Source organism: Alligator mississippiensis, chromosome 5 (assembly GCF_030867095.1).
Source record: "Alligator mississippiensis isolate rAllMis1 chromosome 5, rAllMis1, whole genome shotgun sequence".
NCBI lineage: Eukaryota > Metazoa > Chordata > Crocodylia > Alligatoridae > Alligator > Alligator mississippiensis.
In genome coordinates, this window is record NC_081828.1 from 170,739,063 (window position 1) to 170,755,474 (window position 16,412).

A 16,412-nucleotide genomic window follows, 5' to 3' on the forward strand; every position below is an offset into this window, starting at 1 on the left:
ACCACCGTCCATATTCCACTATGCTAGCCACTACTAGCAAGTAGTAGATTACTACTACTGTAGAATCTCCCTTACTCACCTTTGCTTTTTTCCCCCTTCTTCCTTCCCTGCTTTACCTTTTGTTTTCCTAACTTCTTCCCATTTACATTATCACTGACATCCTGTCACACTTTTAGCTTCTCTCATTCCTTGGAGTCTCAGGACAGCAGAGACTCCCTATGCCTGAAGAAAGGTGATTGCATCCCAAAGCTTGCTAAGCACTTTTTTCCAACTACTCAGTTGGTCTAATAAAAGATATCACATCTACTCAAAGAACCTTGCCTGACTATGCTAGCCAGTATTTTCTTTCCAAAAGATCCACTGCTGAACATGCAGAACTGTCTCTGAAGTCTTCTGGAAGTGCCCCTCTGTGACTGAACATGCTTCAGCGATAGTCATTCGCCACAGGTAGATGGATTATGTAATGACTTGAGGACCTAGGCATTCATGCTAAAAATGTATACAGGTGGCGATTTCTTAACTGATCAGTTCTACGGTTTAATTTTCTGCTGTATTCAAATCTTGCCTGTGCTAGACTGTATTAGGTGCTCAGATTTCACAGTCACTCTTCCTAGTATTCTAACAGGTAAAAGTGTTGAGGCGTGGAAACCTGCAGAACAAGCTTGCAATGATAAAGTGAATATCATGGAGGCGTGAACAAGGGCAGAAACTGGGACTGGTAATGCATTAGTTATGGCAAGGTTGCCCAACAGCAGCAGCAGGTAGTCCAATTCTTCCCCAGTTTTAGAAATACAGCTGAAAGGAACCTACCTCTATTTTCACAGAAGTAGGATCAGAGGGGACCAGAGCAGATCATCTATTCCGACCCTGGGAAGGAATGAATACAGGGCTCTTATGACCCCTACTAAGTTTAAGCTCAAATGACCCCAGCTAGGTAATTATCAAGCCTCTTTTTAAAGATCCCTAAGGTAGGAGCCAGCACCACTTCCCTTGGAAGCTGGTTCTAGACCCTGGCCACCCTGACTGTGAAGTAGTGCCTCCTGATGTCTAGCCTGCACCTACTCTCAATCAACTTACAGCCGTTGTTCCTTGTTACTCCGGGAGGTGCTTGGGGGAACAGGGTCTCGCCCAATCACCTCCGTTCCCCCCGGTAAATTTATATACGGGCACCAGATCCCTTCTCAGCCTTCTCTTGTGAAGGCTGAACAGGTTCAGGTCCCTTAGCCTCTCTTCATAGGGCCTGCCTTCCTGCTCCCTGATCACGCGAGTGGCTCTCCTCTGGACCCTCTCGATGCTAGCCTCATCCCGTCAGAAGCATAAAGAAGGATATACAGCTATAGCTTAACCTTAAACAGCTGCAGACCTCCTTAAGTTTTTCAATACTCTTCCTGAAATCCTGCTACGTATTACAATCATGATGGCAAGCAGGCATTGCTGCTGCCCGTGCCCTGGACATCTGGCTGCATCAAGGTAACAAAAGCACTAGAAAATTTCAACACCATGAAGAGTGCGGAAAGGAAGACCTGCACTCACCGTTTCCAAAACTAATACAAGAACTACGATTTCAATACGCACTGCCATGTCTCAGCTTGTACCACAGAAAGAATAGAGCACAGCATTAAGGCAGAAAACCCAAGAGCCTCATGAACAAGTCCAAGCTGCTTCTGTATTTATTTGAAGAGAAGTACTGCCCAGCTATCACTGACACAGAAAAAGGTCAGAATCCAGAAACACTTAAGTATGACTTTTTTTAAGTGGAGAATTACAATTCCGTACCAACCTATACTTTGTGTATCAATTTAATTAATGTAGAAATACAGGAAAAAGTAACAGCACTGGATATTAAAGACAAAGTATAGTATAATAAATATTTAGTAAATTAATTTGAGAAATGAGATTTTAAAGAACTAGAGTATTTGAATTATAAAGCTATTAAAAATTTTGTCCATCTTTGAGCACATGCTAAATTAAAATTTTTATTAACCACAGTTGTTCTTTAAGTTTAAATTTATTAAACAAGGTTTCATTTGTACTTAAAAAAATATTTAAAAGCAAAATACATTTTAGATTGCAAGATAGTTTTGGACAATATTTTAAGAACTGTGATTACCAAAGTACCCTGCTGCAGATGTACATTTATTTAACAGAGTCACATACCTCGTCTGAACCCTTGCCTTCTTGAGAGACAAAAGATATAAAGAGTTGAACCAGTCATCAGCTAAAATTAGATTTCATGACCCTATGACCTGATATACATTCTGAGGCCTGTATATAACTACAACACTTTTACAGCAAAGATGCTTCCAAAGGGAAGTTAGCAACTGCTGTTTTGACCCTCCATCTATTTTCAGCTTAGTTCCTATGGATGTAGCAAACCTGCAATTAAATACTGGAGACCAACTGCTTTAAGTCAACTTTCAGTGCAACTATGCACACTATATCCTGTATTCTGCAGCTCAATTTTACTTTATTATGTGCACCATGTGATTCAGCTGCCACATTTGCAGCTCTGGCATTCTAGCCCTTTCCTAGCTAGAAGGGGAGGGCAATGGCAACTAGGAAGGAGCTGGAGGCCACATTATAACACTTTGGGGGCTGCATACAACTTAATGGCTGCCAGTTGGACAGCCCTGTAAGTGATCGTTTGGTCCCTTAATCTCAGTAAGAAAAAAGAGGTAAAAAAAATGTATAAAGCAAGGAAGTGCCATCTTCAAAAGGTAAGCGTGCCTTTAAAACCTGTTAGTCAGATTCTACGCTATTTTAAAGTATTTTCACACTTTACAAATCTTTCCCATCCATCTTCATTCTAACAGCACACTCCAAGTGGATTAAAAAGTAATAAAACAGATTCTTGTAATGACTTATTTACATTAAATACACACACACACAATTTAAAAATCTACTTCAGCCTGTTTTAAATTTAAAATAATCTATTAAAACAATTTAAAACTAAAATAAAAATAAATATTCCAGTTGTATGTTTGCTGCAGAAACTAGTGAACTGGGGAACTCAGTTGCTAAGCACCTGGAAGAAGTTTATTTAAGTGCAAAACCAGCTTTTGACAGCTGTAGTCTTTTCTGCAGGTGCAGAGAGTATATTTTCTTCATTTCAGTATATTAATTTAGTTCAGTCCACTGCATAGTAATTCATTCAATGCAGAGAAGCCCACTGGGAACAAAATCAACAAGATGGCAAAGCTTATTCCCTCTTCCAATCTATCTTCAACATATGACAAACTTGATTTGAGGGGAAGAGTTCTAAAATCTTGATGGACATGGTAAGAGGCAGCAATAGTGTTTTCTTTGTTTTATCGGTTGGCTTTAAATACAAACATATTTTGATGAAGTTTCTTATGCAAGCAGTATATTTAAAGTACTTTTTTCTATTAACCATTCAAATAATTTTAAAAAGGCAGCTTCACACATGATAAGTAAAAGTTGTAATCAAATTATAAAGTCTTACAGGTTAGCATATTTCTTTAGGAAAATATCTAATAATATACATCTTTAAAAATGTTAAAATCAATTACTTCATCATTGTTTCCTACCTACTACTTTAATACATTATTAAAAGTTATTTAAATTGCAGTCCACCTTGACATACACTTCAACTACAGTACCAGAGCACCCATTTCTTCTGGGCTGTATGGCTCAGTAATCAGGTTCGCACTATCACTGTAGGAAAAGGTAGGTTTTCCATAAAATTATTTTAATTATAAGACACTCTTTTCCCCTGTGCATAGTCAGCAGTGTTGTGGCCAAATAAATAAATAAAAACAAGTAATTGTCTCAACTGAGTGAGTTTTCTTCTCGGATGAAAAGCAAGAGCTTGCTTCAGTATATGTATTTAATGGAACAAATAACTTTAGCCTTGTTAAGCAATAAGTATTTTAAATTATGCATTGTCTGAATACTCTGATAAAAAAAAAAAAAGCTTGAGCTGACCTGTAGTGTTAGTCCCACAGTTATGTGGATCATACTCCAAAACTGGTAACCTTGAAAATTCACACCCTCCTGAATTGGCTAGATATCTGCCACTATTCACATTTAATTTCATGTACACAGACTACTGATCCTATTTTGTACAGATGTTTCTAAAATATATATTACCTTTGAGGCTAGTTGATTATATTCTTGTCCATGATTTTTTTTTTCTTTCTAGATCATGGCTCCTACCCCACTCCCTGAGGAAGAACATCAAATATTTTAAATGTATTTGTTTTTTCTCTTGGGCAAAGAGGATGACAAAGCAAGGAAGATGATTTTTCATAGCAGACTATCAGGTACACACAGGATGCACTGAATGAACATAAGCCCAGGGTACACCAATGAGGGTAAAGTATGAAAGAAAGATTTAACAGAAGGGTAGTATGTATTACACCATCAGCTATCATAATTAAGCACAGAACAGTTATCAACCAAAAAGATAGTATAAAACTCTGAACTGAAATGTAATTCTTAAAGCAGAAACAAGTGGCAGCTTTCCAACAAAAAGCTGGATTCTAGTCTATATTTATCACAGTTAGTTGGGGTTTTTTAAAAACAATTAAACATACCATCCAAAGTCTGATTGCTTAAATTGCTGCCATAGAGTTTTCAAATTAAGCACACTGTATAATTTCAGTAAGTTGGAAATGTATCCTGGGGCTAACTTGTGCAAACCAAGTCCAGTAAATACTAGCCAATGAAGTAATATTGAGCAATTGAGACAATTTAGGTGGTGTTTTCTAATCAGAATGCAAGGGAAGTCAAGAGATTTGCTTTCCAACTTGTGGCTTGCTTTGCAGTTGCAGTTAAATGTTAATAGAAATAGTTTAAGTCTTGAATTTTTTGGCAAAATAGTCACCATATTAAAAAGCCCATTTTATTAGGGATCAAGTTTTTCAAAATTTTATTAACTGATATGCCAGCTAAACTAGCTGCAAAGGCAACTAGCAAAATATCTTGTAGCTACACTATGTGCATTGTACACTGAAATACTGAAGAGAGAGAGAGGCAGTTAATAGTTCCAGGGCTATCAAGATAACAATGACTAACTAATTTACAAGTAGGGACAATCTCTCTTTCATTAGCTGAGCCATAGAACAACACAAACCAATGGGGTTTAAAATAGCATTGCACATTATTAACTCCCATAAAACAGAGGTTAAATCAGGGCTAGGTAATTATTTCAGCCCGAGGGCCACAGAGGCGCACAGGCTGTTTTGGCGAGTTGTGGCAGGCCAGGTCAGCACAGCACCCCTCCTCCCCTCCATGCCCAGCACAATAATTCACCAAAACTCTTTATGTGGGATGGTGAAAGTGGTGTTCAGGAGCGGGGATGGGCAGGCGAGGCCAGGATCACAGTGTAGGGACAACACAGGGCAGGGCCAGGGCCCGGGCATGGGCCAGGTCAGAACCACAATCCACTTCCTGCACACCCCTACAGACAGGTGCACTTCCATGAGCCAGGGCACGCAGGGAATGGATCGCAGCTCTGCCCCATCCTGGCCCTGTATTGTCGCTGCCCCATGATCCTTGACTCAGCCCAGATGCATGCAGAGAATGGATCGCAGCTCTGCCCCATCCTGACCCTGTGTTGTCACTGCCCCATGATCCTGGTCTTGGCCTAGATGCAGCTCTACACAGCTCCCTGAAGCTGTGTCCAGGGCTGGGATCTTGGGCCTGTGACAGTAAAGGACTAGGACAGAGCTGGAAGCTGCTGCCAGGCCTCCTTGGGGGTTTGCAGCACCCACAATGGGAAGGAAGGCTGCAAGCACCATGGAGGCGGCTTGGGAGAAACTTAGATTCCTTCCCCTCCCCTGGCCTAGGGTGCTCAGCCCACCACTCAAGGAGTGAGGGGGGTGGACCCAGTGGCAATTCCATGCCCTGCCATGTACCTGTAGTGGGCAGGACTGGGCCAGGAACAGCGGAGGTGGGCAGCGCTGGGGTACCCCCGTCCTGTGCCAGCCTGCAGCTTACCCCAGGATGCCCACATAGCAGCAGCCCCCAGCCCTGTCAGCTAGGCGTGGGGCAGAATGAAGGGGTGCAGGGGCAGCAGTGGGAATCCCAGATGCAGCTCCCCACCCGACTGCATGTACTTTCCATAAAGACTGGCACCAGCCCCGGGCACAGTGCCTTCACCGGGGCTCCTGCCACTGCCCCCACGCAACTCTGCTCTGCCACACCAAGCCAGTGGGGCTGGGGGCTGCTGCTGCCACACAGGGATCCCGGGGCAAACTGTCAACTGGCATGGGACAAGGGTGCCCCAGGACGGTCTGGCGGGGCCAAGGGTCCCCCCACATGCCTCATAAAATCAGCCTACAGGCTGCATTTTGCCTACCTTTAGGTTAAGTCATCAACATTCTAACAGACAAGTCTCACCTGAAGAGGCAGCCTCTTGGTCTTAATCTGAAGAAAGAATATGGAGTTATTACACTTCATAATTCTTGAACTCTCCTTAGTCTTAAGATTCTAGCTGAAAGAAACTGTTGAGCAGAGACCCATCTCTGCTGTGCGCCTTAACACTTATTAGCTCAACCCATGCAACTGGATAAGGAAGGGCCAAATTAAAATCTATACAAGTGAGAATAAAGTCACATTTCATAATGAATCTATTTGTCAACTGGAATGCTGCTAAACTCTGAACCTCATAACAAGCAATGGGGTCATTCTACCTGTGAAGATAAAAACTGGGCGTCTCAATACTGCTTGTTAAAAAGACACAATACCACATCAAATCATCTGACAGCTCTCCAATCTATGCACAGACTGAAGCAGAAATAACTGCATCAGCTTGCACTTTTCAAAAGATTTGTTACAATAAAATTAATTTATTTTTTTTAATAAAATATTAAAACATTAGCCTGCAGTACTATTATGTGGCGTAACATGCTGTATCAATGTTGCCATGTAGTAAATGTGAAAGACACTGCAATGGAAGGCTATTTCCCCAAAGTCTAATGAGTGGATTGTATGTCTTGCATGGTACTGTAATATTAAGACAGAATTACTACCATACAATTCACTTACTCATTTAGCACTTATATTAATACAAGCATAATACAAGACAACAACATTCCCACTAGGAAAAAGAACATGAATAATTTTGACAAGACTAGTGTCAGATTCTTCAGAATGGAGAGGATGTGACAACACTTCAGATTGGTACCATTTATCATTCCACAGTACTTGAAAATGGACTTTTAACTATTGTTCAAACCTGCTACAGTTAAAAAAAATAAATCTCCCTGTAAGTAATGACTATGGGCCAGTTCACTATATGGGCATATGCAATAGTTTGTTGCTTGTAAACAAAAAAGGTATCAGGAAGTTTAGCAAATCATTTAGTCAAGCTAATGCAATGTATATTTCACGTAGTTTTTGACACTTTCAAAAGGTATCCATGTAATATATGGGGGGGGGGGGAAAATCAGTTATCAGTTTTGTTGCATTTTTTTTTTAATAACTTACTAAGACTATTTCCTGTGAGGGCTCAGTATGTCAAACTGTGACAAACAAAACAACTTTAAATACACACTCTCCCAAACTGCGCTACTCATTTTTAAAGGGCTAGGAATAATCCTTAAAGTGTCTTAAACTGGAATTTAAATCCTCATATTTTCTCTTCATGTAAGTGGCTTCTCAGTGTGACGTTTAACATGCTAAATTCCAAAGGGCATAATTTAAAGACACTTAATTTGAAAAATAAGAATTTGGTGGTGAACCTTGAATAACTGTTACAAATTGCATCTTAGAAAAATAGTTAGGCATAAGGGTCTTTCTTCATAACAAAGAGTATCAGTCAAACTTTAATTAATCTTTAGAGTCCTAGGCAGAACTAACCTCATTCAAAATGGCCACCATATGTCATTGCTTTCAATGAGACTTAACTAGTTGGTTGCATGGCCACTACTTTTTGGTAGCCTGGACAGAAGGGAAGGTTAGTCTGCTCTGCCTTTAACCTTTTGAAACTATGGGAGATGGTGCCTTTGCTAAACCGCCCTTAGGAAAATGGTGACCCACATGCTGACAGCATAGAGGGGATGCTATGTGAGGGAAGATGAGGGAAAGAAACAAAGAGAAGGAAAAGGTAAGCATACGGGGAACATGAAATGTATGAGGCTACATGTCAGGAACAAGGCGACATCAGAGGCAGGAGGGAAACTGTGACAGGTTGGGGATAAGCAAACAAAAAACCTAAGATACTGAATAATTACAAAGGGCAGAATAATGCTAGGTGGAGGTGGTAGCAACTGATTACTAGGTTCTATCCAGTCAACAGAAAGACTCACATTTTATTCTTGCGCTTAAAATTGTTACGAGCCTGAAATGGTCACTCACACTGATCAAGGGTGAAGAGAGTTTTAAAGAATTAAAGTGAAGAGACATGCCAGGGGGAACAGTAAGAACCAGCAACTGCTTATTTGAAAAAAAGGAATTCCAGATTGTAGGGAAATGTGATTCAGTTTTTTTTTTAAATGTACAATCAGCAGTACTGCTTTCACACGTACATTCTTCTTTACAGCAATTCTTTTCACTCACAAAGGCCACCAGCTCAAAATGGTTTATCAGAAAGTCAGCCTTTCTGTAATGAAGTAAAAATCACCAGCCTGAGACTACCACAGGCTATAATTCTGGGTGAACTTATATCATAAGGACATTCCCCAAATGTCTGGTCAGACTAATCTTTGAACATGTGTGTTAGCTGCCTTAAGTTCATTGACAAATCAATTAAGAAGAGGTAAACAAATCTAATAAGTTTGTTTACAGACTTACAAAAAAAATACACCTTACTGTATAGGTATAGTGGAAACTGCAACCTTCACCATGGAAGGATTACCACTTCTCCATGACAAGACCGTGTAACTGGAGGCCCACGTGAGGTTAAATTGGTGGCCACCAGGCTCCCAACCCAGCCACTACTAATCCCATTGCTCCAGCTACAGCAACAGCTGGGGCTGCCAAGCTCGCCCACTTCCTGCCCCTGCCTCAGGGGACAGAACAGTTCAGCCTAAGGTGCCAGGGGAAGCCTACAGGCCATGGTGCTCCAGTTCTGCAGGAGAGCTTGTGGCCAGGAAACTACAGGTGCCTTGAGGTGCCCGGGAAAATGGTGCAGCAGGGAGGGAGGTAGAATCCAGTGCAGCAGAAAGGAAAAGACAGAATCAGGACCCTACCCTACACGTGGCAGCAGCAGGGAGGCATGTAAAGCCGGGGGGGGGGGGGGAGGGGGCAAGCATTCAACCCCCCCCCCCCCCCCCATGCCTGCCCACTTAAAAGTTGGGATATCCCTGTTCTATGACAATGCAAGTACTTAAAAGGGGAATTAGGGAAATAATGAAGGCATCTATACCTCCACCAGGTAAGTCTTGAGATACCAATTAAACATTAAAATAAATGTACTTTGCAAACAATAGTATAACATTAAGGCTAGTCCAAGTAAACTGCAACTGATATTTGGGGGCTACTGGCATCAACAGTTGATGAGCATCATTTTTTCCTTTAGCTATTTGAGTGTTTATAATATTAAAATAGCAAGTTTTGTTTACACACTAGTTTCTTGAATTATGATCATGTTTAGCAAGACCATAGACCTTCAGCAAAATGTCTGTGCCAATGCCTGGTTTTAGCTCCAATCGACTTACTTACAAAAAAAACAAAACAAAACTCTGCACTGGGTATTTTCTTGATCTATTCTTGTTGCTGTAATTTTAAAATACAACTTTTGTCTGTTTAAGAGACAGTAAAGAACAACATTGGAAACCAGGAACTTCAAAATCCTAATTTCAGATTTGCTTCTGACCTGGTGTGTGCAAGCTGGCAGGTCAACTTGTTTTTCAGTTTCACTATTTACAAAATGATAGCCCTTAAACCTCTGAAGCAAGCAAGTATTAGCTTTCATATAGCAATTTAAAGATCTATAATATTTTGGGGCAAACTGATTAAGTTTTGCTTTTTCACAGTGTCATTACCACCATTCTCTTGCCATTCATGTGAACTTCCATATCATTCAAGTTCAAATACAAGGTAACATTTTGTTCTATGCTGTAGTTAATGCCTACAATCAAAGAAGTTAGTTTTAGAATGTTTAACAGTACCAAAAAGTTTAGGTGAAGACACTTAATAAACAACTTCATTAAGCAAGGCTGTTACCAGACCAATAATCTATCCAAATTCCTCAAGGGACTGAGCCACATTTAGCCTACCCCATATTATGGATTATACTCCAATCAACCTAATTTAAAAAGGAAAGGGCCACAATAATTACAGTGGATGCTACTATTATTCAGACAGACTGAGAAACAAGAGTTGGAAGCTATGTAAAAATTACTTCCTTACATTTAATTAAGGGGGGAGGGGAAACTGTTCTTGGTACAAGAAGTTCGTTGGTATATAGCATCAAATACTGGATACCTTTAATCCAGGATGTAAAAAAAAACAAAACGGGGGGGCATGTTTTTTAATATTCATACTTGTTATATGCCTAGAGACTACCAGTACCTCCGCGTAAAGTAACAACCGATAAACATGCTTACTCTTCTGCTGCATAGAACTATATAGTTATTTTCCATCTTTTGTAATTACTTTTATTAACATTGGCAACCCTCCAAGAGTTGCTATGGGAATTAAGAACACTGAATATTTTTTATGAACAGTCACAAAATCAATTTAAAATGTTTTAAAGGTTGTCCCTACATCTAAACCTTGACCTGGGAAATTTCTGAAGAAAGCAAATTTACAATAAGAAGTGAAAGATCAAAAAGAAATATGCTATACCACTGACAGGTGCCACTATAATTAACACTACCCTTTAGAAACTTTGTATTAAGAAGAAAGACCTTTAATGTTTCACTAATAAAAAATCCTCAATGTCAGTTTACATTTCATTGCATCTAAAATGCTATGCCTCAATGAGATGCTATATGAAAGTCAGTAGTCTATGAATTCTTTTGAAAAAGAATTACTAACGGAACCTATTATATCTTGCCTTCCTCCAAAAAGGATTTAAATCCTTAGCCATCTGGAGGGGAAGTAGGGGAAAAACTGCCACCTTTTCATACAAACTCTCTCCTCAAGTGACCCGAACATCTGCTTTTATTTGATCAACTTACTGCAGTATATTCAAGCTGTCATTGGTCATTATTCATGTTGTCTTGTGTATCAATTTCTATAAGACTTATGCTGCAAGGCATACGTTCCTTCTCTCTCACAAAACTGAGTTATTCCCACATTCAGTAGCCTACTTAATATATTACCTATTCCCTAAAAACACTGGACTGAGCTATAGAAACTTGCATATTAATGACAAGAACAAAGTGAGAGGAAAAAGGAAGAAAAATACTAGCACATTCCAAGCTTATCCTAGGAGATCTTAAAAGTCTATTTATTCAGTTTCTTCTATGCTTCTGTTTATTAAAAAGGCATATGAAATTCAAGAATTCACATCCATGCAATTTCAACATTAACCACATACAAGTACTGACAGAATTTCATTAGCAGTTTCCCTACAAGCCCAAATCCCCAAACTTTGCCAATAACAAGCTGTTTTCACAGCATTTCACATCTTAATTCTAAATATAAAAATTCAGTCTAGTCATAAAACTAAAAGGTTCTCATTAGACAGAGCTCTAGAAAGGAGGAGTACAGGAAAAGGGGATGATGGGAAAAAGAAATGGAGCATGGTGTTTTCCTTCATGTAGTAGTGATGTCAGCGTCTGCAGCAGCAGCTGCCTTGACCTGTGCAGGCTCAAACCTAAAGTAGTTTTACAGTTTTGTGTTTGCACTCACAAAAACAAAACACTAAGATCTGGTGACAACTTGTAATACTGAAGTATTTTGGTCCATGTTTTTTAGAGAAGGTTCATATTCAAAACAATCTGTGTTGCAAGAAGCCAGGTGTTTTAAGCATTAAAAAAAAAATAAAAAAAAAATGTATCTTTCTATCAAAAGCATAGCCAATCCCACATACAAGCATGTTTCTGAAACAATACAGAGTCTGCACAGCCAAAGCCAAAATGGTGTAATCCTAGCTGTTACATGCAAAGGCCAACAGCATATGGGGGAATGTTTTAAGAATACTTCATTAAATTCTGTGTAGTTGTTCCAGTAAGATTTATATCGTACTTAAAAGATAAAATAGCCAAACTAAATTGAAAAACGAGTTGTAGTAAGAGGGTCTGTATTTGAAAGCCAAGTGTTTCAGCCTTCCAAATAACAGCAGCAGTCCTCCAACACTATTCTATATTCTGTTTAGCTGCACAACCATTCAAGCTATCATTCTGGTTTTTAATACACACACATTATGTGCGAAACTCTAGACAAATGAGAACAGATCAAAGAAACAAGACTCATGCCACATAGTACCCCATCTTACTCCAGATTTTGTAAACCTGCTCTACTCTTCTTTAATGATTTTACCTTTTCAATTGCAACGCTATAGAAATGGGCTGTCTTATTGCCTTAGCTTGCTAGAAAATGGTGCCTGTATTTCTGTAAAATAAAGCTGTTGACATGTGCAATTGTGGTCATTATTAGGGCGATCACGTTGTTTTCATTCATTCATTCAGGATTTGCTGGAGGATGTCAGTTTCTGCAGCAGCAGCTGGCTTGACCTGGAGGAGGGGGAACAAATTCCTCACAGTGCATACAGATTACAGGATAGATTTCTTGATGGACCATTTATAATTTTATACATTACACACACTGAATTGCATCAAGCTCTAGATGCTAGCATGGTTCACCATGAGGCAAGCTCAAACAAGTTTAATGACGGGGAAATCGTTCCGGACTAATTTATAGGTCTGATCTATTAAGATTAAGACTGAAGTAAAAAGCATCCTAGTCACTTTTTAAAATTAAGACTGTCCTCAAGCAAAAACATACTTTATTTAGTATAAAATATTTGTTTTGTTTTAAGAGCTTTGCAGCATATTTCCCTGTTAACAGGCAATTACCTACACTCCCCGTTCACTTGAAGTACAGACCATCACGTATTGCAACTCAATGTTTTAGTTTTAGGTTCCCAGGTATAACTTTTCTTTACAATACTGGTGAATATTAAAGCCGACTTATCTATACGCATGAAGTCAGTTATTTTGGCTGAGCTCCTATTTTCATTCCCAGAATTCACAACACTGCACATTTGTATGTCTCCAAAAGGCTAAAAATATATATATAAAACTTGCAACAAGAAAAATAAGACCTGGAGAATGTTAGACAAATAAGCCTCAAATCTATTAAAACATAGTTTGACTGAAACAGAGACTGCTAAAAATGCCTTTTGAAAATTATACCAAAACATCCCTAATAAAGATCACAGATCTACTGCATAACCTCTGCATAAATATCTACTGAGATAAATAAAAAAACCCTTCAGCTTAAGGGTAAATATTTTATAAAGCACAAGCCTCTCACATTAATATCGCTAGTAACATTTTTTGCATCCTTGCATAAACAAGTTGCTTGTATCCTAGGACTACTTGCCTACCCAGATCTACTAAGTCACAAATACTAGAATGGACTGCAAAGATTCACCACCAATTTAAAAGTGGGGGGGGAGGGAAATAAGGCAACAGATTCCACTGTTATAAAATATAATCCAGTGCACACTGTAATTTGCCACAGACATGAAAACACTAAGACACTAAGGAAGACAACAGAACAAGCTGAAGGTATGGAGCCATAAAAAAAATGTTCCCAGGAAGAGATGATGTGTGATACCCGATAGCTACAGCAGAATAACATAAAAAGTGCATTTAGCTTGATTCATTTAACTGCTGAAGGGATTTGGGGGGGGGGGGGAATGGCAGGGCACCAAGATGGCCACAGCCACTTTAACACATTCAATAATTCAAAAGAAAACCCAAAGCAGGTTAAGTTAGAGATGTTGATAACAACTGTATTTTAGGTGGGGGGGCAGGAAGGGAGATAAGGGGATTAGGTCTTACTGGTCTACACAATTTGGGGGTTTTGAAGCTTTTCATGAATTTTTAAGTTTGGAGGTATGTTTTTAGCCCCTCCTGAAGTCATAGATGGGGGAGCCAAAGATGGTTGTGTTTTGGTAGGCAATATTCAGACTTGGACAAGGCTTCTTGGGGCCCAGAAAAGAAAACAATAAACCTCTGCACGCATTTTAATACATCTTTGGGAAGGTGGCTTGGAGTTTTCTTCACACCCTGGCCAGGGTGTGTTCTACAGGCATCGCTCGTGCCACCTGAGTGCGGACAACGCAGAAGGCGCCTAAGTCTGCTGAGCCGAGACAGGCCGCGAGCGGAGTGGTGCCCGCCTGCAGCGGGGGCAGAGGGAGGGGGGTCCAAGGGGACATTTCAGAGGTCCTGGTCACACCTCTTCCCACACAGGAGGGACATGTGCTTGTCCCTCCTCTGGCTGGCAGCAAAGGGGACTCTTCCAGGCCTCCTCTGCATGTACGGTGGGGGGGGGGGGGGGGGTGATTTTCTCGACGTGGACCCCGCCTCGCCACCTTCAAGCCGGGCAGGGAGCTGCCCCAGGCTCCAACCCCACGCCCGCATCTCTCCCGGCCCCCCCGCCAGGGGCACTTCCCGGCCCGCGGCCGCCGGGCGGGGACCCGCGCGTTACCTCGGGGCCCGGGGGAGCTGGGGCTCCGTCTCTCAGGCGAGCCGCTCCTCCGGCTGCTGTCCGGCGACCGCCGCTGCCTGCCCTTCAGCCGGCCGGGCTCGGGCGGCGGGGTCGGGCTGGGCGGGGGCGGGCTGGCGCCGCGGGGCCCCGTGTTGCTGCCCACGGAGGCGGAGCGCGGCGGGCTATGCGGGCCGCCCCGCAGCAGCTGGTACGGGACTGTGGCACGGATGGGCTGCAGCAGCCGGCTGGTCCCGGCGCCTCCCGCCGCCCCGTTGCCGGCCGCGCCGCCGCCGGCCGTGGGGGACCCGCGCCTCATCCTCTGCGGGTGCGCGGGGGGGGTCTGCGAGGAGCTGGACGAGGACGACATGGCGGGGGGCGGGGGCGCTGCCCGCACGCCGGGGACGGGGCGGGGCGGGGCGGGGCGAGCACTTCCCGGCCCGGCCCGGCTGCCCCCGCGCTTCCTAGCGGCGGCGGCGGCTGCTCCCGCGCCAGGCTCCGGCCATCGCCGCCCGCCCCAGCGCCGCGGGCACCGGCCGCTCACATCGTCCGGCCCAGGCTAGGGGGGTCCACAGCAAGCCGCGCGCGCGCCTGCCTGCAGCACCAGTAGCAGCCAACAACCACTGCCAGCGCCGCCCGCCCGCCGCCGAATGGCACCGCAGCCTCTGACGCCCGGTCGCGGCGGGCTGGGGGCGGCGGCCGAGGCCGCCCATTGGGCCCCGTGCCTCCGCTCGCCCTCGTCGGATTGGGCCGCCGCGATGTCCGTCCCTTGCCGCAGCCAATCACGAGGCGCGACCGCCCTGAGGGACGGGCCAGGTCCCCGCGCTCGGGGGCGGGGCGGGGCGGGGCGGGAGCCCCCGGGGCTGGGGGCTGCTGGGGCGGGGAGGCTGCGGCAGACCCCGGGGCGGGAGGAGGGACGGCACCCTCCCTTTGTGTGCTCCGGCCTGCGGGGCTTGTCCGGGGTCGCCCCGTCACGGCATGTGTCAGTCCGCCTTTGCCCTGCGGCCAGTGGCCCCCAGCAGCGACTGCGTGGCCAGCGCGGTGCCACCCTCCCCCGACCCCCGCGTTGAACGGCCGGCTCCGCTTGGAAAACAGCCTCATTCCCGCACCGCAGGGGCAGGTCCCGGCTCCCAGGGCTCCCTGCGGGGAAGGAAAGCATAGTTTGCACCCCGGTTGGGACCTGCGGGGTTAGCAGAAAAACGGCTCTATTCTTCTAGTGCGGGCAAAGAAAAGGTGAAAACGGAGCTGGCTTTTTCCAAGGGGGGCCTCAAATCTACCCAGCGGCGCCTCCAGGCTAAACAGGTTGAGAGCCACTGGTTTAAGCACTTGTTTATTTGTCTCTTTTCTGCTGCGGCAGACCCCGCTGTCATTGGGAACATGCACCAGTGCAAATACACCGTGGAAAAATGCCAGAGGTTTCCTCTTCCCTTAAACAGATGTGGCCTTAAGTAAAAACAAAGTAAAATCCTGGTAAAAATGAGGCAGTTCATAGTTTCTTTTTTAGTGGGTGCATCTACACGTTCATTAATGCACCTTTGCTACTGCACATTAAGTTTAATACCTTTAATATGAGGTGCTGCATAAAGGAGCATTAGCCTATGCCCATGTGCAGTACCAAAGGTGAAGTTTTTTTGTGACATTTAGGGTGCAGTAGACAAACTGGACTGCACATCAGCACAGTTTTTGCTGTAACACACTAATGCACGGTGGAATAGGCTACTGCGCATTACGGCACCTTGTGCTGACACACCCAGTTAGCAGGTAAACTTGAAGATTTGCTGCCATCCCTTTCCCACCCACCTCAGACTAAGACCGCCCTTTTTTCCAAGTGAAGATGACAC

At 43.3% G+C, this 16,412-nt stretch overlaps 1 protein-coding gene across 2 annotated transcripts in view; it reads right to left on the reverse strand.

Annotated features, from left to right (window-relative positions):
• GLCCI1 (glucocorticoid induced 1) overlaps positions 1–15,224 on the reverse strand; it is a 72,673-nt gene extending 57,449 nt beyond the window's left edge. For both annotated transcript variants that reach the window (XM_019497916.2, XM_014603144.3), the window contains exon 1: positions 14,575–15,224. In XM_019497916.2, the coding sequence (XP_019353461.1) occupies positions 14,575–14,941 (367 nt within the window). In that variant the 5' untranslated portion in view covers positions 14,942–15,224. The remainder of the gene's footprint in view (positions 1–14,574) is intronic.
• Between the last annotated feature and the right edge of the window lie 1,188 nt (positions 15,225–16,412).